Genomic DNA, 27,937 nt, shown 5'->3' with positions numbered 1-27,937 from the left:
CAATCTCATTCACTCCACATTCATCCCAATACATTCATCACCTGTCTTCTGGATCTGGGTGCAATAATGTTTAAGTAAGCTCCCCATACTCAAATGAACAACTTCCTCCTGTTCCCAGTTAATGAACAACTTCCTCCTGTTCCCAGAGTGACGGGCCCCTTGTGCTTCCCATAGCATCAGTGCATGTAGTTTATTCCTCCAATACCAATAGGATGGAGGGGTACTTGAAATCCAATGGTTGAGTATACATTTTTTCCCCAGGATGCAGGACTTACTAAGAAACAATTTCTCCTCTCGATTCCCCATTGTCCACACTGCTCCCGAACTGAACAGTGCTTGATCGAATGAGATGGGTACTCGCCACCCTAGAATCCCCGATAAAAATCGTGCAAGAGCTGCCCAGAACTTCCGAATGGCCCTAAATTGCCACATCCCATGTGTTAAAGATGGCATGCTCGCCCCACATTTCCTGCATTTATCCAAGTCTTTTATCCCTGCTCGCCATGCCTGCTTGCCTGAAAAATAGGCCCTATGTATTGATCTGAAATGGCATTCCTGCAACTCTGCACTGTGCACCACCTCTGGAATTCTTTTGAGTGCTGTTAAAACCTTCCCTTCTGTTATGTTCCCCCCCTGCTTCCTTTCTCCAGCGTTCGACCACCTCGCTAACATCCCTCTGAGGCTTAAATTCTCTCAGAACCTTATGGAACCATGATACTGACACCTGTCCCACTGCGTCTCCGGCTAGAAATTCCCTAACCTTCCCCCCAAATTCCATCGATCATTTAATATCCTGCATGAATCACAACATAGATTTAGACAACAGCATAGTATGGAAACATTACTCTCTCCCTCTCTCTGGTGCCAGGACTCTCCCATTCCCCCTCCCTCTCTGGTGTCAGGACCTCCCTCTTCCCCCTCCCCCCTCCTTCTCTGGTGTCAGGACGTCCCTCTCTCCCTCCCTCTCTGGTGCCAGGACCCCTCCCTCCCTCTCTCTGGTGTCAGGACCCCTCCTTCTCGATTTATGCCCTCACTCTCTAAAGGGACTGAGTCACCCGATGCATCAAACATGGCGCTGCTGCTGAGCTTCGATGCACGGGAAAGTTCCGGGCTTGCTGAAGCCGCCACACATCAAAGCAACTCGTACCACACACTCCCGCTGCATTCTTCCGCTTGCCGCAGCAGGAGCAACGCTTCACCAGGGCGCAGAACAGCGTGCCAGCGTCAGAGGTACTGGGTGCATTTTATCAGCGGTGGCGTAGGTACTGGGGTGGTAGCGGCAGCGAAGTGGGTGTAGTCGGGAGAGAGCTGTAAGAACTGCTTGTACTGTCCCCGCATATCCCCGCAGCAGGTATGGAGGCACGGGAGAGAGGTGTGACGTGCCACACATGCGCGGCATGTCGGTCACTCTTCAGTTATATAGTAAGATGCTGCTGATATTTTTCTTTTATGCTCACCTATAACTGTTATTTTGTAACCTGGTACAGTCCATGGTATTAAGCCACGCAGATTACTGTAATGGAATCTATGCGGGATGCAAGGATCAAATCATAAAGAAACTTTAGACCACCCAAAATACAGCAGCCAGGCTTATATTTGGAAAAACACGTTTTGACAGCACCAATCCACTCAGAGAAAAATTGCACTGGCTACCAATCAAAGAACGCATCACTTTCAAAATCTGCACGACTAATCACGAAATTGTTTTCAGCGAGGCACCGGGATACATGATAGACCTCATCGACCTGCCAACCAGAAACACCACAAAATCTGCATGATCATATCTAAACTTCCACTACCCAAGCAACAAAGGACTCAAATACAAATCCACCTATGCAACCAGCTTTTCCTACCTAAGCGCACAACTATGGAACGCATTGCCAAAAGCAGTAAAAACTACGCTCGACCACCTAACTTTTCAGAAAGCACTAAAGACAGACCTGTTCAGAAGAGCATACCCCACTGACCCAACATAAAAATTCCGGTCACTTGCGACACAACATAACCAAAGACTGCAACGGACATTACCTGACTCGTCTTCCCCTTTCCCTAAGTTCCCCCCAACTGTTTCCTACCATACATATACCTCATTATACCACAATATCACTTTGTATTCATTCATACTATGTATTTGTTCAGACCGTAATCGGCTAACACTGTTAATGGTTATATGTAAGCCACATTGAGCCTGCAAAAGGTGGGAAAATGTGGGATAAAAGTGTAACAATAATAATAACTCTTTATGTTGTCATATCTCTAGAAAATTATGTAGTTGTTTAGTTATTACAGAATACCGCTGCTAGGTTAATATTTGGATTGGGTCATTTTGATAGTGTCTCATATTTTATGAAAACTCTTCATTGGCTAGAGGTACATCAGCGAATAAGATTTAAAATTGTCTGCCTGGTTTTTAAATCAATTTTTGGTTTGAACTCAGGAGGACTTGTAAAACTGCTTGAGATGCTTTCTTCTGGTAGAAGTTTGTTCTTCTACCGAATGTTAAATTTACACTATCCAACTATAAAAGATATTTGCTTAGATCAGCTTTGGAATAAGCTACTTAAGTCTTTGAAGGGTTTGGCATCTTATACACTTTTTAGAAAGGTTTTAAAAACTTTATTTGATAAATAAGTTGAAAATTGGATGTTTTTAAACAATAGATGTTAGGTTGTGCTAGATAATTTTGTAAATTTCTTTTTGTGTGGAAAATGCTCTTCTCTTCTGTAAACTGCCGTGAATCCTATTCAGAAACATAAGCGGTATATAAAACAGAGATAGAATAGAACTTCCAACAGCTAACCTACTGTGTCACTTCTGGGAGGTGGGTCTGAAGCTTGGGACTGCTGCACTTGTGGTGGTATTGATGGCAATAATGCAGTGATGCAAACTGGATTGCGCCTGGAACACAGTAAGAGCACACTCGGGTACAGCACATAGAAAAGCAAGCATAAAATGTTCCGCATACGTGACTACTTGAGCTTCCTGGGCCATAGAGACGTATTTGGCGGAGTCCTTGTATGACTTGATTCGGGTGTCAGCCAAGCAGATGTCTTTGGTGGTCACAGCCTGTTGTTTGCTGTAGTTGCACCACTGGGCAGCAGATGCTGCTTTAAACAGCAGCTGGTTTAAGCCCCATATTAGGTCCAGCTGTTTGTTGAGGACTTAGTGAAGTTGGTGAAAGATCTAGGTCCATACCGCTGACCTCTAACAGCGGAATTCAAAAAAGCGTGGGATAAACATAAAGGAATTCTGTTCAGAAGGAATAGATCCTCAGAAGCTTAGCGGAGATTGGGTGGCAGCACCGGTGGTGGGAGGCGGGGCTAGTGCTGGGCAGACTTCTACGGTCTGTGCCCTGAAAATGGCAGATACAAATCAAGGTCAGGTATACACATAAAGTAGCACATATGAGTTTATCTTGTTGGGAAGACTGGATGGACCGTACAGGTCTTTCTCTACCGTCATCTACTATGTTACTATAACTACTTGGTAAAATTGGAGATCTGATAATTTGTGTGGGACCTATCCTGAATGGAAGGAGAAAAGTCACTTGAAAAAAATGCGTTACTCCTGAAAAATCTGGGAGAGCAGCTGATTGACACTAATATTGAGAGGCATATACAGACTCCACAAAGCTGAACAAGACCACCCCATCAGAAACCTATCAGTGTGTCCTGGACACTGTTCTTCTTATCCCAGGTCAGCAAGCAGGAATTGCAGAAGTGCTATGGTAAGTGCCAGCTTATTTTATATGCATGTAGTATAGACCCACATTCATACTGCATGGACCACACTTGACTTTGAAAAGTAAAAGCCAAGAGGGTCATCAGAAGGGTACATTTCTTAAGTTTTGATATTTAAAACAACTTTAGTTTACTTTTACATTGTTCTCAAGTTTTGGTTTAAACCCTTAATTTATGGGGAATTTATTCATATTATACCTTAATAGACCTTTTTTATATATATTAAATATCCAGTTAGTGTTGTCAGTAGATACTGATTGTGCATATGACAGGAGCACATTGGTGTACATTCTATTTGACTTAGACTGCCACCTACTCTGTATCTGCCCGAAGAGATACTCTCTGCCATACTGATTTCTGCAGTCTTGCCATCATCTGTTTGCATAACTGTCCCATCTAGTCTGACTTGAATTGCACAAGCACTACAACAACTTCCAGCTTAATTGCCATTTCCAGTGCTGCCAATGGCTGCTCTTAAGAAAGAAAAATACCACTAATTTTAAATGCTCTGAAAATGCTTCATCTGCAGACAGAAATATCTACAATAGATTATTAAATATTAGCCACATATCTCGCCAGGAGAGGGAAATGATGATAAAATATTAAGTAGATAAATGAGCAAATATAGACCCTCTAAAGAGCTACTTTCAGTGTGTCTGTGCAAAGTGCCATCTCACTCTTTCCAAATAGATTTTATCTTTATTTTTTTGAGGTATTAACCAGAAATTTCATTTTGCTTAGACTAACATATGCAAACTTTTGTCAGATGGAGGAGTGGCCTAATGGTTAGTGCAGCAGGCTTTGCTTCTGGCAACTTGGGTTCAATTCCTACTGTAGCTCCTTCTAACCTTGGGCAAGTCTTTACCCCCCCCCTCCCCTCCCATTGCCCCAAGTACAAAAACTTAGATTGTGAGTCCTCTAGGGACAGAAAATGTGTACAGAGCTGCGTACATCTAGTAGCAGTGCCGTAGCGAGGGCAGCTGGCACCCGGGGCGGGTCGCTGCCGTGCACCCCCCCCCCCGGGTGCAGCACGGCGCCCCCCCCTCCGGCGCGCACCCTCCCCCCTGCCGGAACGCATTGTAGCTTACTTTGGCAGCGAGGGGCGGGCGGGAGGGCCGATCCGCCCCCGAGCCTACGTCGCTGGGAGCTGCGTCGGCTCCATTGGTTCCTTGCTGTCTGCCCCGGAACAGGAAGTAACCTGTTCCGGGGCAGAGGGAGCAAGGACCCAACAGAGACGACACCCCCCCCCCCCCCAGCGGCATGCACCCGGGGCGGACCACCCCCTACGCCACTGTCTAGTAGCACTGTAGAAATGATTAGTAGTTAGTTTACCGCCATGAAAATACATGTAATATTTCAAAAACTTCCCTATCTCCTGATGGAGTATTTTTCTTCACTTGTGTTTCAGCTGTTTGGGCATAATTACTCAAGGCCACCAAGTAGGCAATTTGCTGACAGTGAAGCTAGTGCAGGGGGTCTTAACCTTTTTTGGTTTCTGCACACCTTTAACTGATCAACGAAATCCTTGCACCCCCTTTCTAAAATATGTTCACTAGTGAGTACTGACAGTAGTCGCTGTTAGCTTGTAACAGTGCTAACTGCTAATGTTGCTAAAATTCTCCGAGGACAAGCAGGCTGCTTGTTCTCACTGATGGGGTGACGTCCTCGGCAGCCCCTCCAATCGGAATCTTCCTAGCAAAGTCCTTTGCTAGCTCTCGCGCGCCCGCGCGCACCGCGCATGCGCGGCCGTCTTCCGGCTCGAGCCGGCCAGTCTTCTTTCGTCCGCACTCGGTACGGCTGTGTTTTTGCCGTGTTGAGCCCCGGAGAGTCGACCTCGCGCGTCCGGTGTTTAATCGACGTGTTTTTTCTTAGGTACAGTTTTTTTTCATTCGGAAAGTGCTCCGGAAACCCCCTTGGGTTTCGTTTGCCCCTTCCCGTATCTCCAGTTTTTGCCCCGGTAAGTTTTCTTTCGTTGTCGGGGTAGGCCTCTTTCGGCCTTGGTCGAGATTTTTCTCCCTTAAAGTTTTGGTGCTCCGAATTCGTCATTTCGGATTTTGACTTCGCCGGCGTGATTTTTCCGCCCATGACATCGAAGCCTTCCAGCGGCTTCAAGAAGTGCACCCAGTGCGCCCGGGTAATCTCGCTCACTGATAGGCACTCTTCGTGTCTTCAGTGTCTGGGGGCCGAGCACCGTCCCCAGAACTGTAGTTTGTGTTCCCTTTTACAAAGGCGGACTCAAGTAGCGAGATTGGCCCAGTGGAACGTTTTGTTCTCGGGCTCTTCGTCGGCATCGGCACCGGGGTCATCGTGTGCATCGACGTCATCAGCGTCCAGACCTTCTTCCTTGGCTGCCAGTGCATCGAGTGCATCGAGGCATCGGCCCTCTGCATCGGCGCCGAGACATCGGATAGCTGCATCGACGTCGGTGGTACCGGGACCTCGCCTCCTGATGTCGTCGGACGGTGGTGCATCGAGTGGAGTGCAGGTGAGGGCTGTCCATTCCCCTGCTGGTGGCGGTGAGCCCTCGGGTGGGTCTCCTCCTACCCTGAGGGCTCCTGCGGTACAGCCCCCCCGAGACCGACCTCCTTCGGCCTCGGCCCCGAGGAAGCGACGGCTGGATTCTACGTCCTCCTCGTCGGTGCCGGGGAGCTCCGGTGACATGCTTCGGAAGAAGTCGAAGAAGCATCGACACCGGTCCCCTCCCCGCGTCGGCACCGAGAGCTCTGGGTCGCCGAGGGAGTCGGCACCCAGCAGGCATCGGCACCGAGAGGACCGCTCACCCTCTGTTCAGGAGGTGTCGATGCGCTCCACTCTGGACAGCCCGGAACAGCCTCCACGCCCGGAACAGGTTCTGACGTCGATGCCTGCATCGACCTCCATGCCTTTCTCTGCAGCCGCTCTGAACGAGAGCCTCCGGGCCGTTCTCCCAGAGATCCTGGGGGAGCTGTTGCGCCCTACCCCTCCGGTACCGGCGGTGCTTGCGCCTCCGGTACCGTCGAGCGTGGCGCCGGCTGGCCCGTCGCCCGGGGTGAGGTCCCCGACGTCGGTACCACGTGCGGTGCCGACTGCGGCCACCTCCCAGGAGGGCTCCCCGACTACGTCGGCGGAGGGAGCTTCGCCGATGCGGGCGAGGGAGTCTACCTCTCGACGCCCCCATCGTGGACGTGGCTCCGCGGAGTCGAGCCGGGCACGGTTGCAGACGCAGGTCCGTGAACTTGTGTCTGACACCGAGGGTGAGGCCTCGTGGGAGGAAGAGGAAGACCCCAGATATTTCTCTGACGAGGAGTCTGAGGGTCTACCTTCTGATCCCACTCCCTCTCCTGAAAGGCAGCTTTCTCCTCCCGAGAGTCTGTCTTTTGCTTCCTTTGTCCGGGAGATGTCTACGGCCATCCCCTTCCCGGTGGTTGTGGAGGACGAGCCCAGGGCTGAAATGTTTGAGCTCCTGGACTATCCTTCTCCACCTAAGGAAGCGTCCACTGTTCCCCTGCACCATGTCCTCAAAAAGACATTGCTGGCGAACTGGACCAAGCCTTTAACTAATCCCCACATCCCCAAGAAGATCGAGTCCCAGTACCGGATCCATGGGGACCCAGAGCTGATGCGCACTCAGTTGCCTCACGACTCTGGAGTTGTGGATTTGGCCCTAAAGAAGGCTAAGAGTTCTAGGGAGCATGCTTCGGCGCCCCCGGGCAAAGACTCTAGAACCTTAGACTCCTTTGGGAGGAAGGCCTACCATTCCTCTATGCTCGTGGCCAAAATTCAGTCTTACCAGCTCTACACGAGCATACACATGCGGAATAATGTGCGGCAGTTGGCGGGCTTGGTTGATGCTCTTCCCCCTGAGCAAGCCAAGCCTTTTCAGGAGGTGGTCAGGCAGCTGAAGGCGTGCAGAAAATTCCTGGCCAGAGGAGTTTATGACACTTTTGATGTTGCGTCCAGGGCCGCTGCTCAAGGTGTGGTGATGCGCAGGCTCTCATGGCTGCGTGCCGCCGACCTGGAGAATAGAGTCCAGCAGCGGATTGCGGACTCGCCTTGCCGTGCGGACAACATTTTTGGAGAGAAAGTCGAACAGGTGGTAGAGTCTCTCCACCAGCGGGACACCGCATTCGACAAATTCTTCCGCCGGCAGCCTTCAGCTTCTACCTCTACAGGTAGACGATTTTTCGGGGGAAGGAAGACTGTTCCCTATACTTCTGGTAAGCGTAGGTACAATCCTCCTTCCCGACAGCCTGCGGCCAAGGCTAAGCCCCAGCGCGCTCGCTCTCGTCAGCAGCGTGCGCCTCAGCAAGGCCCCGCGGCTCCCCAGCAAAAGCAAGGGGCGAGCTTTTGACTGGCTCCAGCAGAGCATAGCCGACATCCAAGTGTCAGTGTCGGGCGACCTGCCAGTCGGAGGGAGGTTGAAAGCTTTTCACCAAAGGTGGCCTCTCATAACCTCCGATCAGTGGGTTCTGCAAATAGTCCGGCAAGGATACACTCTCAATTTGGCCTCCAAACCTCCAAATTGCCCACCGGGAGCTCAGTCTTACAGCTTCCAGCACAAGCAGGTACTTGCAGAGGAACTCTCCGCCCTTCTCAGCGCCAATGCGGTCGAGCCCGTGCCATCCGGGCAAGAAGGGCTGGGATTCTATTCCAGGTACTTCCTTGTGGAAAAGAAAACAGGGGGGATGCGTCCCATCCTAGACCTAAGGGCCCTGAACAAATATCTCGTAAAAGAAAAGTTCAGGATGCTTTCCCTGGGCACCCTTCTCCCCATGATTCAGCAAAACGATTGGCTATGCTCTCTGGACTTGAAGGATGCCTACACACACATCCCGATACTGCCAGCTCACAGACAGTATCTGCGATTTCAGTTGGGCACACGCCACTTCCAGTACTGTGTGCTACCCTTTGGGCTCGCCTCTGCGCCCAGAGTGTTCACAAAGTGCCTAGCTGTGGTAGCAGCGGCGCTTCGCAGGCTGGGGGTGCACGTGTTCCCATATCTCGACGATTGGCTGGTGAAGAACGCATCCGAGGCAGGAGCCCTGCAGTCCATGCAGATGACTATTCGCCTCCTGGAGCTACTGGGGTTTGTGATAAATTACCCAAAGTCCCATCTTCTCCCAGTGCAGAAACTCGAATTCATAGGAGCTCTGCTGGATTCTCGGACGGCTCGTGCCTATCTCCCAGAGGCGAGAGCCAACAACTTGTTGTCCCTCGTCTCGCGGGTGCGAGCGTCCCAGCAGATCACAGCTCGGCAGATGTTGAGATTGCTGGGCCACATGGCCTCCACAGTTCATGTGACTCCCATGGCCCGTCTTCACATGAGATCTGCTCAATGGACCCTAGCCTCCCAGTGGTATCAGGCTGCTGGGAGTCTAGAAGACGTGATCCACCTGTCCACGAGTTTTCTCGAATCCCTGTATTGGTGGACAATCTGGTCCAATTTGACTCTGGGACGTCCTTTCCAAATTTCTCAGCCACAAAAAGTGCTGACAACGGATGCGTCTCTCCTGGGATGGGGAGCTCATGTCGATGGGCTTCACACCCAAGGAAGCTAGTCCCTCCAGGAACGCGGTCTACAGATCAATCTCCTGGAGTTGCGAGCGATCTGGAACGCTCTGAAGGCTTTCAGAGATCGGCTGTCCCATCAAATTATCCAAATTCAGACAGACAACCAGGTTGCCATGTACTATGTCAACAAGCAGGGGGGCACCGGATCTCGCCCCCTGTGTCAGGAAGCCGTCAGCATGTGGCTCTGGGCTCGCCGTCAAGGCATGGTGCTCCAAGCCACATATCTGGCAGGCGTAAACAACAGTCTGGCCGACAGGTTGAGCAGGATTATGCAACCTCACGAGTGGTCGCTCAACTCCCGAGTGGTGCGCCAGATCTTCCAAGCGTGGGGCACCCCCTTGGTGGATCTCTTCGCATCTCGAGTGAACCACAAAGTCCCTCAGTTCTGTTCCAGGCTTCAGGCCAACGGCAGACTGGCATCGGATGCCTTCCTCCTGGATTGGGGGGAAGGCCTGCTGTATGCTTATCCTCCCATTCCTCTGGTGGGGAAGACTTTGTTCAAACTCAAACAAGACCGAGGCACCATGATTCTGATTGCTCCTTTTTGGCCGCGTCAGATCTGGTTCCCTCTTCTTCTGGAGTTATCCTCCGAAGAACCGTGGAGATTGGAGTATTTCCCGACCCTCATCACGCAGAACGAAGGGGCTCTTCTGCATCCCAGCCTCCGGTCACTGGCTCTCACGGCCTGGATGTTGAGAGCGTAGACTTTGCCTCTTTGGGTCTGTCAGAGGGTGTCTCCCGCGTCTTGCTTGCTTCCAGAAAAGATTCCACCAAGAGGAGTTACTTCTTTCTGTGGAGGAGGTTTGCCGTCTGGTGTGACAGCAAGGCCCTAGCTCCTCGCTCTTGTCCTACACAGACCCTGCTTGAATACCTTCTACACTTGTCTGAGTCTGGTCTCAAGACCAACTCTGTAAGAGTTCACCTTAGCGCAATCAGTGCATACCATTACCATGTGGAAGGTAAGCCGATCTCGGGACAGCCTTTAGTTGTTCGCTTCATGAGAGGTTTGCTTTTGTCAAAGCCCCCTGTCAAGCCTCCTACAGTGTCATGGGATCTCAATGTCGTTCTCACCCAGCTGATGAAACCTCCTTTTGAGCCACTGAATTCCTGCCATCTGAGGTACTTGACCTGGAAGGTCATTTTCTTGGTGGCAGTTACTTCAGCTCGTAGGGTCAGTGAGCTTCAGGCCCTGGTAGCCCAGGCTCCTTACACCAAATTTCATCATAACAGAGTAGTCCTCCGCACTCACCCTAAGTTCTTGCCAAAGGTCGTGTCGGAGTTCCATCTGAACCAGTCAATTGTCTTGCCAACATTCTTTCCCCGTCCTCATTCCTGCCCTGCTTAACGTCAGCTGCACACATTGGACTGCAAGAGAGCATTGGCCTTCTACCTGGAGCGGACACAGCCCCACAGACAGTCCGCCCAATTGTTTGTTTCTTTTGATCCCAATAGGAGGGAGTGGCTGTAGGGAAACGCACCATATCCAATTGGCTAGCAGATTGCATTTCCTTCACTTACGCCCAGGCGGGGCTGGCTCTTGAGGGTCATGTCACGGCTCATAATGTTAGAGCCATGGCTGCGTCGGTAGCCCACTTGAAGTCAGCCTCCATTGAAGAAATTTGCAAAGCTGCGACGTGGTCATCTGTCCACACATTCACATCTCATTACTGCCTGCAGCAGGATACCCGACGCGACAGTCGGTTCGGGCAGTCAGTTCTTCAGAACCTGTTTGGGCTTTAGGATCCAACTCCACCCCCCGAGGGCCCTGTTTGTTCTGTTCCAGGCTGCACTCTCAGTTAGTTGGTAAATTTTTTAGGTCAATCTCAGTTATGTCCTCGCCGTTGCGAGGCCCAATTGACCATGGTTGTTGTTTTGAGTGAGCCTGGGGGCTAGGGATACCCCATCAGTGAGAACAAGCAGCCTGCTTGTCCTCGGAGAAAGCGAATGCTACATACCTGTAGAAGGTATTCTCCGAGGACAGCAGGCTGATTGTTCTCACAAACCCGCCCGCCTCCCCTTTGGAGTTGTGTCTTCCCTTGAAGTGTATTGTCTTGCTACATACTGGACTGGCCGGCTCGAGCCGGTTTCGGGCGGGAAGACAGCCGCGCATGCGCGGTGCGCGCGGGCGCGCGAGAGCTAGCAAAGGACTTTGCTAGGAAGATTCCGATTGGAGGGGCTGCCGAGGACGTCACCCCATCAGTGAGAACAATCAGCCTGCTGTCCTCGGAGAATACCTTCTACAGGTATGTAGCATTCGCTTTATAGTACAGTTATACTACTAATAACTGTCCTAATAACTGCCTTCACTTTGTCTGAAAAGTTTCAATAAATTGCCTCAAATTTCAAGACCCTTCTTTGCACCCTGCTTGCTCTTCCCACAGATTAAGAACACCTGTTCTAGTGAAAGGAAAGCAGGAAGAAACCATGTTTATGGTACATTTATGTGGGATAGTACATCAGTGCTTACTTGGTGCCTTGTTTGTGCCTTGCTTTCGCTGATATTTTCTCCCCTTTCTGTTCTGGATTGAGCTTGCATCTAGAGAATGACATGGTGACAGTGCAAAATCTCATTTGTACAAAAAGCGAGCGATTTTGTCTTTTTTTCAAAAATGATGGAACTGGTGTGGTGGAGTTTGAGTTTACAGGGATGGGGTGCCATTGTCTACTCTCAAATTTTCTCTAGCAGCTAAAGCCCCTCCCCCCCCCCCCCCCCACCAAAGGGCTGCATACCATCTTCTCCTCATGCTTGTGCTACTCTTCTTTCCTGTTGTGTGCAGGGCCACAGCCTCTTCTGTTTGTTGCTGTCTGCTCTTGTTCAGTCCCCCCTCCATTCCATTTTCTGTTCCCTTTTGTTATGGATAGGAATCAGTATTTCTGCTTGACATCTCTACATGTCTCCTCAGTGTTTGATTCGGTGGATATTTCTTGGTTGTTATTTAGATTGAGACATTTGGGGGTGGGTGATACAGTGTATGAATGGTTTTTCTCCTACTTGTCAGGGTATTCTATGCAGGTTCATAGTAGGGGGAAAGTTTCTGAAGTTAGAAGAGGCGTCCCACAGGGGTCGGCTCTTTTTGCCCTACTGTTTAATATCTATTTAGCGCTGTTGTGTTGGGTCTTTGAATAGCTAGGGGTAGAATACCGTTTGTATACTGATTGATGTGCAGTGCAGTTTTTTTCCCTTCAATAGTGGCATGGGGAGTCACTTTGTCTAATCAGATATCAGGCTATATGAAAGAAGTCAGTGCATGGATGGAGGAGAATAGTCTTTCATTAAAAATCTGGAGAAAAATAAGATTATGGTTGTGGGGAGAAAGAAAGATGAAAGGTGGCCTTAGATGGTACAAGTGTGTTGTATAGATATGCCTGTGAAATGAAATTGTTGGGGGTAGTGCTGGACAGTATTCTCTCTAAGTGGAACACGTGAGCAATTGCTCATATATTTTAGAAGCATCGCTTACAGATTTTACATGGTTGCTCACAAAAATACTGACCAGACTTTCAAACAAAATTTAAATATAAAAATTAAATAAAAATTAATTATACTAAATCAATTACTGACCTGATTTAAACGCATTTCAAACAAAATTGCACTATATGAAAGTGTATAGTGTTGTTTCTTTGTCACTTCTGATCTCGTGAAATGCATTTCTAATACTGACTCTCAACAATTGTTAGTTTTTAAAACTTGTTGCTCACACACAAAATTTGCATGCACCAGGCCACTCCTTAGAGGAAACACTGGTGCTGGATGCTCATTTAACTATGCAGACGCAAATTGGTAATGTGGTTCGAGCATCTTTTGCGCAGCTGCATTTGTTGTATCGCCTGAAGTTGATGTTAGTCCTTTCTGATTTTCGGAATGTAGTGCAAAGTGTGGTGATATTAAGGATTGATTACTGCAATTCTCTGTATTTGGAGGTTTCAAAAGCTAGAGTTCAGGCCTTGCAGGTGATGCAAAATGCAGCTGCTGAGGGTGTTGGTGGGTGTAACAAAGAGGGTCCTATGACTCCTGTGTTGAAGCAGTTACAATGGCTTACCTGTATGTTTCAGGATACAGTTTAAAGTTTTATGTTTGCTTCATCAGATTGTTTATCAGTGGCGTAGCCAGACCCAGTATTTTGGATGGGCCCAGAGGTATTTTGGATGGGCCCTTCTGCGGCACGGCACTCCACAGCCTCCCCCCCCCCCCCCCCCCCCCCGGGAGATATTTTAAAAAATTATAGTTTTTTTTTTCACCTACTCCACATCAACAGTGTTATCACAGAACATAAATACCATGGCACATTCCCATAAACAGCAGTAGCGTAGCTACGAGTGGGCCTGGGTGGGCACAGGCCAACCCATTCTTGGCTCAGGCCCACCCAGCGACGGCAACCCACATCAACATCTCTCTTCCTCTGTGGCGTCCCGGCATTTACTCACCCGTCACTGAACCCTGTCCCTCCTTGGTGTACCTTACAGGCTTCCCCGGTGCAAGCAATGATTCAGTTATTGCTTCCTGCGCCGGCCCTGCATGCTTCCATTGGCTAGGTCCCGCCCTCACATCATTTCCTGTCTGGTGGCACACATGGGAATGTACCATGGTATTTACGTTCTGTAATAACACTGTATCCGCTTGGGGGTTGCGATCTGATTCTGCAAAGAAGTTATATCTGATTCGTTTGCAACAACACATTATGCTCTCATGAGGGCAGCAGCATTTTCAGCTGCAGGCTCAGTGTTATAGAATGCCTTGCCTGGGCATCTCCGCTTCTGTGTAAAAACGTGGGTTAATTTAAGAGGTTTTTGAAAACTCATATTTTTGTTCAGGCATTCTTTATTTGATGCAGTTGGGAATTAGCAGCAGCCCGTTTAATTTTTGAAGGTGATGTGAACAGTTTGTATGTTTTTCTATTATTTATTTATTAGGATTTATTTACTGTCGTTTTGAAGGAATTCACTCAAGTCGGTGTACAGTAAGAATTGATCAAACATGAGCAATAGGCAATTACAGCAGTAAAAAAATTCAATTAACAATACAAAGTATGGCATAGTATACTAGTTACAAACTACTAAGTGGAGCTTGAAATAGAAATAGAAATGTAGCAAGTTTTGAAGTGTCCCTTAAACAGGAGGAAAAATCAAACCTCTACAAACTTTATCTAACCAATGGAACCTCAAAACTCCAACAAGGGACCATACCACGGTATTTATAAATCCTTGTATATACTGGAGTAAATTCCTATCATTGGTTCCCCTTAAGAAAGGAGAACAGAAAAAAAGCCCAAACGAAAAAACTCATCCTAAATGAGAAAACCGTATGGGTTAAAAAACTGTCCTCCCCTCTTATATATGTACACACTGTAAAAGGAACACCCAAAACCTAACCTACCTCAACTATCCCCCACCCAGAACCAGACTATTTATTAGGAAACCCCTCGAGGTAAAAGAGCCCCAAGTAAACTAATATAGCACTAGAGCAGTGGGAAAAAACCCCCGAACCTGCCCACTATTGCAAACACCTGGAAGCCCCCCGTAGCCAAGCATCCAAATGTAAAAAATCCTTTGTACTTAGCTTTATTCCGGCTTGAAAGCTTCAAACCTAGCCTGCACAAATGACGTTTGAAGAATGCTGGCCACTACCGATATGTACTCCCTCTGGGGCTCCGGAGCCTCACTAAAAATAACAAAAATTCGGCGACAGGCGCCGACCCTCCAACAAGAGCGCCTTGTTTCGCCACCCTCGTGGCTGCCTCAGGAAGGGCGCTTGAAATCCATCAGCTACTGTGAAAAACGATGCTGGAAACTGAGTCTCTGTCGTGTCACAAATGGAATAGGAGCACGACAGAGACTCAGTTTCCAGCATCGTTTTTCACAGTAGCTGATGGATTTCAAGCGCCCTTCCTGAGGCAGCCACGAGGGTGGCGAAACAAGGCGCTCTTGTTGGAGGGTCGGCGCCTGTCGCCGAATTTTTGTTATTTTTAGTGAGGTTCCGGAGCCCCAGAGGGAGTACATATCGGTAGTGGCCAGCATTCTTCAAACGTCATTTCTGCAGGCTAGGTTTGAAGCTTTCAAGCCGGAATAAAGCTAAGTACAAAGGATTTTTTACATTTGGATGCTTGGCTACGGGGGGCTTCCAGGTGTTTGCAATAGTGGGCAGGTTCGGGGGTTTTTTCCCACTGCTCTAGTGCTATATTAGTTTACTTGGGGCTCTTTTACCTCGAGGGGTTTCCTAATAAATAGTCTGGTTCTGGGTGGGGGATAGTTGAGGTAGGTTAGGTTTTGGGTGTTCCTTTACAGTGTGTACATATATAAGAGGGGAGGACAGTTTTTTAACCCATACGGTTTTCTCATTTAGGATGAGTTTTTTCGTTTGGGCTTTTTTTCTGTTCTCCTTTCTTAAGGGGAACCAATGATAGGAATTTACTCCAGTATATACAAGGATTTATAAATACCGTGGTATGGTCCCTTGTTGGAGTTTTGAGGTTCCATTGGTTAGATAAAGTTTGTAGAGGTTTGATTTTTCCTCCTGTTTAAGGGACACTTCAAAACTTGCTACATTTCTATTTCTATTTCAAGCTCCACTTAGTAGTTTGTAATTATTTATTGAGAGCTTGAGTTCTCCAGGTATTGTTAGAGTATAGTATACTAGTTACAATGTCAACACAATATGTAATAGAATATTATAATTGGTAGTGAAGGGTAAAGCAAAGATGGAACATATAGATAGGTAAGAGAGTAAGAAGAGTTAGAAAGTAAGGTGACTGATTTAAATAAAGTTGCACATGAGGTCAGAGAGATTGTTAAATATTATCTCAGATAGGAGTGGGTAAACATGTCTTGCTGTAGTTTGTGTAGCCTGAGTCACTCCTTGTGTATGTGAGTGAGACTGACACGTTACTTACTTACTTCCTTCCTTTAAAGGCCTGATTGAAGAGCCAAGCTTTCACCTGCTTCCTGAAGTAGAGATAGTCTTGTGCGGAGCCTTTCAGGCAGTGCATTCCAGAGTGTTGGGGCTACTCCGTAGAAGGCTCACTTGCGGGTATTGCATCGTGTAATGTCTTTTGGAGAGGGTGTGGTTAGTGATAGTCCTTGAGAGGACCTTAGTGTCCTTGATGGTATGTGGAGGATCATCCTATTCTTCAGGTACTCAGGACCATTTCCTTTGAGGGCCTTGAAGATCAGACATAGAGTTTTAAATTTAGCCCTATATTTTACTGGTAGTCAATGAAGTTTTTGCAAAAATGGTGTGATTTGATCACGTCGCTTGCAATCTTCTATGAGTCATGCTGCTGCATTCTGAATCAACTGGAGCTGGTGTATGCCCTTTGTAGTCAGACAATTGTATAGTGCATTGCAGTAATCTAGTCTTGATGTTTTTATGGCATGCACAACTGGGGTAAGATTTACCTTCTTGATGTAAGGAGAGAGACAGCGTAGCTGTCGCAAATAGTAGAAGCAGCCTTGAAGGTTGCTTGGATTTGGAGAGTCAGAGTAAGTGTTGAATCTAACTGTATTCCAGGGTTCCTGACATGATTTGAGGGGGAGTTCATACTTCCCAAAAGGGATTTTGATGTCAGGTACTTAGCCACTTATGTTAGGTACCCAGAGAAGCTTGGTTTTACTTGGGTTCAGGCAAAGTTTGCTGTGTTTAGCCCATTCTTGGATTTATGTTAGGTAATCAGTTTATTCAAGGCTGTAGGTAAGTCAGGTTCAATGGGTATGGGTAGCTGCACATCATTCACATAGCTGTAGAACTGAGTGTCCATTGACCGAATCAGCTCAGCTAGTGGCTTGAGGTAGATATTGAACAGAATAGGTGACAGTAATTGATCCTTGCGGTACCCTGCAGGTCAGTGTCCATGGTAGTGATGAGTTGTTGCCAAACATGGATTGTTGCCTGTCTGATGGATAGGATCTGAACCAGGCAAGTACTGTTCCATTGATCCTGTTTCTGTCCGTTGTTCTAGCATGGTGATATGATCCATAGTGTCAAAACCTGCTGAGAAATCTAGCAGTACTAACATCAAGGCAAATCTCTTGTCTTGATTTCTGTGAAGATCATCTAGTAAAATAGTAAATGACGGCAGATAAAGACCTGCACGGTCCATCCAGTCTGCCCAACAAGACAAACTCATTCCACAGGGATAAGAGGACAGTTTCTGTTCCATAACCGGGTCTAAATCTAAATTGACATGGATCTAGCCAGTTTCTCTCTTTTAGCCATTTATTTAGTTGAACACGGACTGTTTGTTCTGTGAGTTTCCCTAGAAATGGGATGTTGGATACTGGCCTGTAACTTTCAAGTTTGTCCAGGTCAAGGTGGTTTTTCTTTAGCAAGGGGCGAACCACTGCCCTTTTTAATGCTGTTGGTAGTTGCCCATTAGAAAGAGAGGTGTTCACAATTTTTGGGCGCCTTCTATAAGGCCCCTACTTGCCTGCTACGCTATCTTTGATGGGCAGGGATCAAGGGAGCAGGTAGTTGGTTGAAGGTATGTTTTATTGTGAACTGCTTAGATGTAAGTGGGGTATAAGCTTTAGAAATAAATAAATAAATTGCTTCCTTTCCTGTGATTTCTGCTATTGCCCAAGTGTCCTCTTTTTGCCTCTTATTTGCTTTCACATTTGCTCTTTGTCTCTTTTTTACTTTGTAAACTGCAATTTGCCATAGCAACAATAGAGTTGGAGCAGCCACAGGGAAGAAGTGATAAGAAGCCATTGTCTTCAAAAGGCAGATTAAATATCAGAAAGTAGCTGCATCCCCATCAGAATCAAAATTAATTTAAACACCTGTAATCCTGATTGAGTAATTCATTCCCCAGTGATTACCCTCTTGCAACTCTTCACTCTGCTGGTCAGTTTTGTTCACTGAATAGTCTGGTACCTAAAGGCACATTTTAAAATTGTCTTGTTTGTTAGATTTAGAATTTGTTAGTTCTATAGGCTTTTTAAAAAAAAAAAAGCAATGTAATTACCGGTATACATTTGACTCAATGTGTTACAGTGATGTCTCAGTTTATTTGCAAAAATTGACCAATTGAGATAGACTGGTTCTTTCAAACCAGTTAGATACAGGGTCTTATTGCAATAATTTCAAATGTTTAAATGTGTATTCAAGTACATATGGGGGTCTCTAGTTTGTGGTTATTGTTCTTTAAGTGCTTTAACTGAATTCTTCTTTTTCTCCTTCACCTTCTAGTATGATGAATTGGTTCCTGCCTCTCTGACAACAAAATATGGAGGGTTTTACATCAACACGGGAACTCTGCAGTTTCGCCAAGCATCTGACTCAGAGGATGACGATTTTGCAGGGAACAAAAAGCACAAATCAGCCAAAGTGAGCAGGTTTAGAAACTGTGGAGAACAAGAAAATTCACTGTTGTGGGTTATACGTTTTGAATTTATTTATATGATTATAAATGGATTTTGATACCTGCATTTTTTGTATTTTATCATAGCTGCTTCAGCTTTGGGTCTGCTGAACTGCATTTAGTGATAGTTCAGTTGTATTTTTTACTGCAGAGCCTCTTTCACATCAAAAATGGTTCCACTTGAATTTAAATTGATGATGATTTTGCAGACCATTTCTAAGACAAATGAATGTGTCCAAAAGTAACACTAGCTAGATATTGCCGTTAGTAGGGCTTGCAATTATTTTCCCCAAATCCAATCTCTTATTTTTGGACTGGCAGTTTTTCACTTCTCTTGGTTTGTCTCAGTCAAACTGGCTGCTGCTTATTATCCATGCCAGACCAGTTTAGATGAGTTGGTTATGTTTCCCCTGCCAACAGATGGAGTTAGAGTAAAACAGCTAAGAACTGACATCACTCCCCTTATAGGGGCTGGTGCTGCTTTCAGCGCATCAGTATGTCTCAGACTTCAGAAAATGGTGAAAATAGGTGAGTAGGGAGTCTTTTTACTAAGGTGTTCTGAAAAATGGCCTGCACTGTTGCAGATGTGTGTATTGGACGCGTGCAGGCCTTTTTGGGGGGGGGAGACCGGAAATGGACGTGTGGCAAAATGAAAATTGGCATGCATCCATTTTGGACCTGAGGCGTTACTGCCACCCATTCACAGCGGTAAGGTCTCATGCATTAACTGGGCGGTAATCTTCAGCATGTGTACAATGCTGATTACTGCCCGGTTAGCACCGTGCACCAGAAATTTCCGGTATGCCTACTGGACGCACATACAAAATGAAATTACCACCCAGGCCACGCGCTAGCCGAGCGATAGTTCCAAATTGGCGCCATTATTAAAATGGACTTGGGAAAATCTACTGCTTATTTCTAGGATAAGCAGCATAAAATGTATTGCACTGTTTTGGGATCTTGCCAGGTACTTGTGACCTGGATTGGCCACTGATGGAAACAGGATACTGGGCTTGATGGCAGTGGCGTAGCCAGACCTGACATTTTGGGTAGGCCCACAGCTAATTTGGGTGGGCACTATAGGTCCTTCCCTTTCCTGTCCTAATCATTCTTATAGCCCCAAATCAGTCTTACCCTTCCCTACTAACCCCATCCATGTAGCCCAGTATCAGCCCTACCCTTTCCTATCCTTCACCCCTCCCTGTAGCTAGTGTCAGCCCTTCCCTATCCCATAGTGTGGCATCAACCCTGCCCTTCCCTACCCCTCCTCTCCACAGCCCACCCAAAGCACACCAGCATTAAATGTAAAACTTTGTTTGCTTTTCTAACTTCCTGGGTTAGGCAGCTCCCAGCCCCCACCCCCACAGAGCTTCTCCCTCTCCATTAAAAAGACAAAAGTGGCAGCAACTTCATAGAATATCTCTGCTCCAGCCGCCAACAAAAGTACAGTTAAAGTAAACAGACAGCTTTCAACTTTACCCATGGCTTCATTTCAGCAATGCATGAAAAACAAAATGAATTAGTGAACTTTTTGGAAATAGTGTCCCAAGTTCTGTTCCCTGTTACAATGCTCGGGCAGTCCAGTTTGGATGTCACTTCTGCTACCTCTTTTCTTTGGTGAGTGTCCATCTGTCTTTTTAGTTTGGAAAGGGGAGTGTGGGGCTGCGCTCGCTTCTCGCCGTCTCTCCCTTAGTGTGAGCGGTTCACTGTATGTGGGTGGATGCGGTTCACAGAAGCAAAAGCAAAACCTCTCACTGCTAGTCACCTCATCCTCTTCCTCACTCACTTGCTCTTACCCCAACTCGCACTCATCCGCTAAGTCAGGACTGGTGAGATCTCGGACGTCATAATTCTCAGTGAAGCATGTGCTGCCGTCTTTCCCCACTGGAGGGCGCGAGCTGGTGGCTGCTGTTCTCTTTATTGCTGAGATATGCCGTGTGACCTTGTCATGCGCCGAAGTAGGTCCCCGCCCTGATACCTGACTCTCGTCAGACTCCCAGTAAAGGAGGCAGGGGAGCTGCCATGTGGCTTGCTTTCTAAACTGTCCTGAGTCTGCCTTGCATAGCTGTATGTGACAATGTGGCTGTGTAAACCGACACCAGTTGGCGGTCACAGAGACTGGATGGCTCCCGTAGCTATGCCCCTGCTCGATGGACCTTCGTTTTTCCCAGTATGGCAACATTAAGTGCTTATACAGAGGGGCAGGGAGCTGGTTCTGGAGGCTGTTCCCATCACTGTTTCCCTAGCTGCAAGGGAGGGGGAAGAAAAGAGGGCCAACATATATTATAAGGTTGCTTGTTGAAATATTAACTCAGTAGTAAACTGGCGTTGTGCAGGCTCTTCCGTGTCAGAGTAGTTATGTAGCCTTTGCAGAATTCCCTATTTCTCTTTGAGGAAGAGAGGGATAAAAAGGGACCAGCATGCTTCATTTATGAATTTTTGGCACAAAATTTAAATTGAAGGCTGCTGATCCCACTGATACACAATCACTGACCAGGTCTTATTCCATGCACACCACATGGGCCACAGCTCCATCTGGGTAACTTCTCCAGCTTGGCTTCTGGCTAGGTGTTAAACCTCCAGATTGCACCCTTTTATGCAGTGAAAATTTGGAATTGTTTACCAAATATTTGTCTTATTTCTATTAGTTTTTGGAAGTTATTGAAATACCACCTGTTTAAGAAATTTTATGAAGTTGTAGAATGATTATTCTTGGGGGTTTCTTTTTATGTATCTGCAATATTTATTATCCACCTTGAACCTACTGTGATGGGGATAAGGTGGGCTAGAAGCATTTTAGTATAGTATTATCCTATATAATAATTCTCACCTCCAACAGGATGTGCTTGGGACCGTGCCTGCCGGAAGTGGTCTGCTAGGCAGGCACGCAGTGACATCAGTGACAGACAATTTGGCAAAGCAAAACAATCTGAGTGCTGGCCATTAGGACACAGGGTTGATAGAGTTTTAAAAGACTGAAGGAACCGAAAGTGTTAAATGGGGGGAGGGGGGAGTTCTGAACGACTGAAAGACATGAACATTTGGGAAAGGAAAACAATCTGAATGCTGGCCATTAGAACACAGGGTAGATAGGAGAGTTTTAAAAGACTGAAGGAAACCAAAGTGTTAAACTGGAGAAAGGGGGGGGGGGGGGAGTTGTGAATGACTGAAAGACATGCAAATTTGGGACAGGAAAACAATCTCAATGCTGGCCATTAGCACACAGGGTACATAGGACAGTTTTAAAAGACTGAAGGAACCAAAAGTGTTCGGGGGGGGGGGGGGGGGGGGGGGGGGCAAGTTCTGAATGAATGAAAGAAATGAAAATTTACCAGAGCAACACAATCTGAATGCCTGGCATTTGTACACAGGGTAGATAGGACACTTTTTTAAAAAAAATGAAGGACGTGAAAGTATTACATCTTGGGGGAGGGGTGAGGAGGAAAGCGGTGGGGTATCCGGATACTGGGCATTACGGCCACGGGGGTACATAGACTTTTGAAAGCCTTAAGGAACCCAAAGTGTGGGAAGGAGGAGGAAAAGGAGGGGAGGGAACGGGGTGAGGGGCATTAGGAACAGGGGAGGGGGCCCTGTCACACACTCTCATTCTCACACACACACTGTCACACAGACAGTCTCACTCTGTCACACACCCGCACATTCACTCTGGCTCTCTCTCTCAAACATACACACTCCCAGGAAAACCTTGCTAGCGCCCGTTTCATTCGTTCCAGAAACGGGCCTTTTTTACTAGTTTAGTATAATACAGGTCCACAGCCTGAGTGGATTTGTCTTTTCTGGAACTCAGGCCCAGGCCAGCACCCACATATAGGTACATCTAAGTCGCAATAAACCTCTCCTATGCTTGGTCCAAGGAGAAAATGTCCTGACAAACACTCAGTTGTCACATACTGAACCTACATAAAAATAGTTACTGGGTCAGGATATGGCAGACAGTTTTCCTTGTGTGGATCTAACAGAGGTGAATCAATGATAGGCTGGCATAGGAAGGTTTCAATTTTCTGCTGCAGGAGAAGATGAGAAGGTAACTTTGCAACAGGTGCTGTCTTCAAAACCATTAGTAAAACTCAGAAGACAACAGAACTACGCTCTTCATTGCACCATTTTGACAAAGACATATGTGAATCTTTTCTTGTGCTGGGGCTGTCCATCAAGCTGGTATATTTTCCATCCTTGATTGCTTGATATCAAGAATTCTTGCTCTAGCCTTTATCCTTCATAGCTTAGAAGTTGAAAACAAGGGCCATTGAATTCTGTGGAAGGGTTTTTAGCAAGGGATCAGGAAATTGTATAGTTTTAAATGGATGAGATTAGTCATCTGGTGTGAGGGCAAATCTTAGAATCTTTCTCTAACTTCCCACTATAGCTGTTTGACTATTTTATCTCAAATTCAACTTTGTTAGGGTGCACTTGAATTCAAATTGAATGTAACACCTTCCAAGAGAGAAACCGATTTCATTTGTCTAATTTATGCAGAGCTTGCTTGAATTAATCTTAGTCTAATGTTTAGTGCAGTAGGCTGAGAAATGGGGGAACTGGGTTCAGTTCCCACTATGGCTTCTTGTGATCCTCCATTATCCCAGGTGCAGAAAGCTTAGATTATGAGCCCACTAGAGGTTGCTATTACTTCACTTACCCAACTGCAGAAACATAATTTACAAATCCATCTAAATGGTGGAATTCAATTCCCATGGACACAAGAAGCATTGTAAACAATGTTCAGTTCAGAAAATAATTAAAGACCTACCTTTTCAAGAAATATTATGGTTAATTATGTGTTACTGATGTTCTGTAGTGCTTTGTAATTGTAAAACGTTACTATAATTTCTCCTGGTACCTGTAAGTCACATTGAACCAAATGTTTTTGGATAATTGTGGGATATAAGAATGAATGAATGACAGAGAAAGTGTACCTGCATATAATATGTAAACCACTTCGGTTGTAGCACGGAAAGATGGTATATCAGATGCATTACCCTAGTAATGTCTAGGGATATTAACAAGGGTCTACCCCAGAAAAAGTTCATGTTGAACCATAAGGCTCTCATGAGGTCAAGTACTTAACCTGTAAGGTAGCCTATACGCTGAGCTCTGGGCTTTAGTGACTTTTCCAACTTACACCAAGGTCTATAGGAACAAGATAGTGCTTCATACTCATCTTAGCTTCTAGGTGGATTTAAATCATAGTCGATCATCCTTTGTACATACTGTCCTGCAGGGCGTAGCTAGGGTAGTTGACACCCGGGGCTGGTCATTTTTTAACACGCCCCTCCAAAATCCAGTACTAGGCATGCCAAGAATACAAAACACTGAGGACCTATAGAGCAATTCTACCATACCATAAGCAGTCATTTCTACGAGTCACACAAGGAAAAGGAAAGCATCTTAAACACTACAGTGAGTGCCAGACTCTGCATACAATGCAACACCACAGAAACAGAAAATGTCCCCTAGTACTGTGCAAAATATAAAGACAGCAGATGTAAATTTGAAAAAACTAACAAATATCAATCACCACTTTACAAATTAACAAATAGAAATAAAACAAATATAGATAATAATACTATTTTATTGGACTAATACATTTAGCTTTCAGAGGCCAAAACATCCTCCTTCAGGTCAATACAGTATAGTGCTGTTACAGTATCCTATCCTGACCTGAGGAAGGGGGTTTTGTTCTCAGAAAGTTAGTCAAAATGTATTAAAATTAGTCCAATAAAACGATTACCTTGTTTACATGTTCTATTATAAACATTTATTAACACAGCTACAATACTACTTTATCCTAAAGCAAAAAAATAAAAATATATATTTTATTTACAGTTTGTTGTCTCTGGTTTCTGCTTTCCTCATCTTCTTTTCACTGTCTTCTTTCCATCCAGCATCTGTCTTCGTTCTCTCTCTGCCATCCAGTGTCTGCCCCCTGCTGTCCCCTCCATCCAATGTCTGCCCTCTATCTCTGGCCCTTCCATCCACCTCTGCCCTCTATCTCTGGTCCTTCCATCCACCTCTGCCCTCTATCTTTGGGCCTTCCATCTGCCCCTGTCTGCCCTCTCTCTCTCCCCCTTCCATTCACTGTCTGCCCTTTCAATCCACCATTTGCCCTCCATCTCCCATCCATCCAGGGTCTGCCCTCCCTCTCGTCCCCCTTCCATCAGGATCTGTCCCCTCTCTCTGCCCCTTTTTTCCAGCCCACATCTCCCACCTGCCCCTCTTTTCAGCCCCCAGTTTCAGCCCCACTATCTCACCAGTCCCCAGTTTCAGCCCCAGCCCTTTTCTCCCACCAGTCCCGAGCATCAGCCCCCAGCCACTTCTCCCTGTCCCCTTTTCAGCCCCCAGTTTCAACCCCAGCCCTTTTCTCTCACCAGTCCCGAGCTTCAGCCCCAGCCACTTCTCCCTGTCTCCTTTTCAGCCCCCAGTCCCAGTACTAGCCCCCTTATCCCACCTACCCTCCTTTTCAGCCCCCAGTTCCAGCCCCCTTCATCCATATGCCTTGCATTAGGGCCCCCCTTTTCAGCCCCAGACCCAGGCATGCCCCATTTTCCCAACAGCCGCAGGCATGCCCCATTTTCCCACCAGCCCCAGGCATGGCCTCCATTTTCTCTCATGGCCCCTTCTCAGACCCCAGTTCCAGCCCCCCCCCCCCCCCGACCTGCCTTACCAGCTCCGTTGACAGACAACAGCCCTCTTCTCCTGCCACCACCCTGCCTTTAAAAAAAAAATCTGGGAAGCGGCGTCGCAGTATTCTGTAATAACTGAAGCTTTGGGCACAATACAATATAGAGGGTGAAACGCTTCTGTGTACGAAAGAAGGACGGGACTTGGGAGTGATTATGACCTTAAGGTAGCCAAACAGTTAGAAAAGGTAATGGTCAAAGCCAGAAGGATGCTTGGGTGCCTAAAGAGATAGGGATGACCAACAGGAAAAAAAGAGGTGATAATGCCCTTGTGTAGGTCTCTGGAGACCCACCTACAGAAAGTTATAAACAGGATGGATTCGGTCCAGAGGGTGGCTACCAAATTGGTAAACGGTCTCAGTGGTAAAACATATTTTCCTTGTCATCTATACCAGACCAGTCCAGATTAATGGGTTGTGTTCATCTACCAGCGGAAGGAGACAGAGAAAATAGTTCTAAGTAAATCGCCCCTTAAGGGTATTGTGCAGCCTGGAATGTTCAGTTGGGGGGGGGGGGGGGGGGGGGAAGAAACTTTGTTTTTCCTTCTTTCTCTTGCCTATTACCTGATTTATTTTCCCGTCTTTGACAGTGTATTCTAGGGGGCTGCTTGCAACGTTTCTTTGAATTTCGCTGGCCAGCGTCTGATTCTGATCTTGGACCCTTCCAAACTGGTACCAGTTGCTCTGATTTTTTTTTGTGGGGCACGGCTCATGTCTGGATCACGAAACTCAGTTTTTCTCCTCTTCTCTGTCCTAGACGGCGGCTGGTTCAGAGGGCGGCCCCATTGCTGGAACTTGTACCTTTGCGGTTTGGAGGACTTAATCTAAAATTTCCAAAGTGGGGGAAGTCTCTCGCTGGCTCCATTTGGCTGCAGGCTCGGTCTTTTTAGTCCAGGGCTATTTTTTTCTTTCCTGTCAGCCTTACACGACTGTTGGTCAGTTCTTTTTCAGACCGTCCGGTTTTCTGCTTCAGGCATCTTGCTTGAGATGCCCCTGCTATTTGATTCTTGTTTTGACAGCAATTTTTCCTCCCTTCCTTAGGGAGGTTCTGGTTCTCTCGTCCCATGGATCCCTCCTGTCTGCTCTGGTTTGTCTGCAGGGTACTTTTCTTCTGGCAGGGGTCCGAGTTGCCCTTGGTGAGTAACTGCTAGCTCAAATCCCTCTTCTGAGTAACCCCGGGTGCACCATTCTTGCCAGTCTTCTGCTTGGACTCAGTTCAGTGTCTCTTTACGGGAATGTACTTTTTTAGGACTAGTTTGCCACAGGTCTTCCTTGCATCCCTTGCTTTCGGGCGGGAGTTTTAGCCTGGCACAAGCTGATTTTGGCTTTTCTAGTTTCAGGCACCTCTCTCCTGGCACATTTGGCACTCCTTCCTTTTTCTGTAAGGGATGCAGTTCTTTCCTGCTGAGCAGATTTATTGCTGTGCATCTGGATTATTGGCTCTTAGCTCTGCACTTTTCTCTACTTTTCTGCAGGGAAGTGACTCTGTTCTAGGTGTGGAGTTTGACTCTCCCTTAGCTGGTTTTTCCTCAGTTTGGTGTTAGTGGCCAGCTTCCTCTTTGTTCCTGGCCTGGCAAGAGTTGTTTCTTCCTCACTGCCTTACGGCTGCATTTTGCTCCCTGTGGTCTGAGGATTCCAGATCTGTGATGCTTACCTCCCTCTTGGCGGAAATTCTTTCACTACATTGACTGCTGTTTCGTATCGGTTGGCTAGGAGGGCAGCCATTGTGGCTCAGAGACCACTTGGGGGCCAAGAGTGTCTCTTGGGGCACGGGGCCTTCTCTTCTTGTAGTTTTAGTCCCTCTGGGCCAGGGGAGTGCAGTGCCAGGTCTGCATTTCCACAAGTTGTGCTCCTTTCCTGTTGGCCTCCTGGCAGCACCTTCTTCTCTGGCTGTTCCCTGAGGCTCCATCTATGCATTTTGCTTGTTGAGCACGGCTCCATCGCTGCATGTTGAGCGTGGCTCCATCACTGCATGTTGAGCGCTGCTCCATCGCCGCATGTTGAGCACAACTTCATTATTCCATGCAATTCCACCGTTCCATGTTGGGCACGGCTCCATCGCGGCATGTTGGGCACGGTTCCACAGTTCCAGGTTGGCTTTAGCTCCATCGCTGTATGTTGGGCACAATCCCAGGTTGGCTTTAGCTCCATCGCTGTATGTTGGGTACAGTCTCAGGTTGGCTTTAGCTCCATTGCTGTATGTTGAGGACAGCGCTATCATGGCATGCTGAGTGAAGTTCCTTCGCTGCTTATTCTGCAACCTTTCATCTCTGCATGTTGAACGCAGCTCCATTGTCACATGAGTGTAGTTTTTTCTCTGCAGGTCTCAGTGTGGGGTGCAGTCCTGTGTCTGCGCGTAGAACACAGCTCTGTGTCTGCCTGTGGAAAGCAGCTCCTTGTCTGTGTGTGGCATGCAGCTCTCTTTGCGTATGGAACGCAGCTCCCTGACTGCATGCGGAGCGCAGCTCCATCTCTGTGTGTTTAGTACAACTCTTCTCTGCAAATTGGGCGAAGTTTCAGGGTGGTATGTGGAGCACAGCTCTGTGACTGCAGGTGCTACACAGCTTCATTTGTGCATAGGAAGCATAGCTCCTTGT

General features: G+C 47.1%; 1 protein-coding gene across 2 annotated transcripts in view; it reads left to right on the top strand.

The window, feature by feature from the left end:
• The window catches only part of UBN2 (ubinuclein 2), a 371,797-nt gene that overhangs the window by 64,613 nt on the left and 279,247 nt on the right, over positions 1–27,937 (top strand). For both annotated transcript variants that reach the window (XM_030207117.1, XM_030207109.1), the window contains exon 4: positions 18,472–18,609. In XM_030207117.1, the coding sequence (XP_030062977.1) occupies positions 18,472–18,609 (138 nt within the window). The remainder of the gene's footprint in view (positions 1–18,471; positions 18,610–27,937) is intronic.

The sequence above is a fragment of the Microcaecilia unicolor genome, chromosome 1 (assembly GCF_901765095.1).
Source record: "Microcaecilia unicolor chromosome 1, aMicUni1.1, whole genome shotgun sequence".
NCBI classification, from domain to species: domain Eukaryota; kingdom Metazoa; phylum Chordata; class Amphibia; order Gymnophiona; family Siphonopidae; genus Microcaecilia; species Microcaecilia unicolor.
This window is presented reverse-complemented; position numbering and strand designations above follow the sequence as displayed.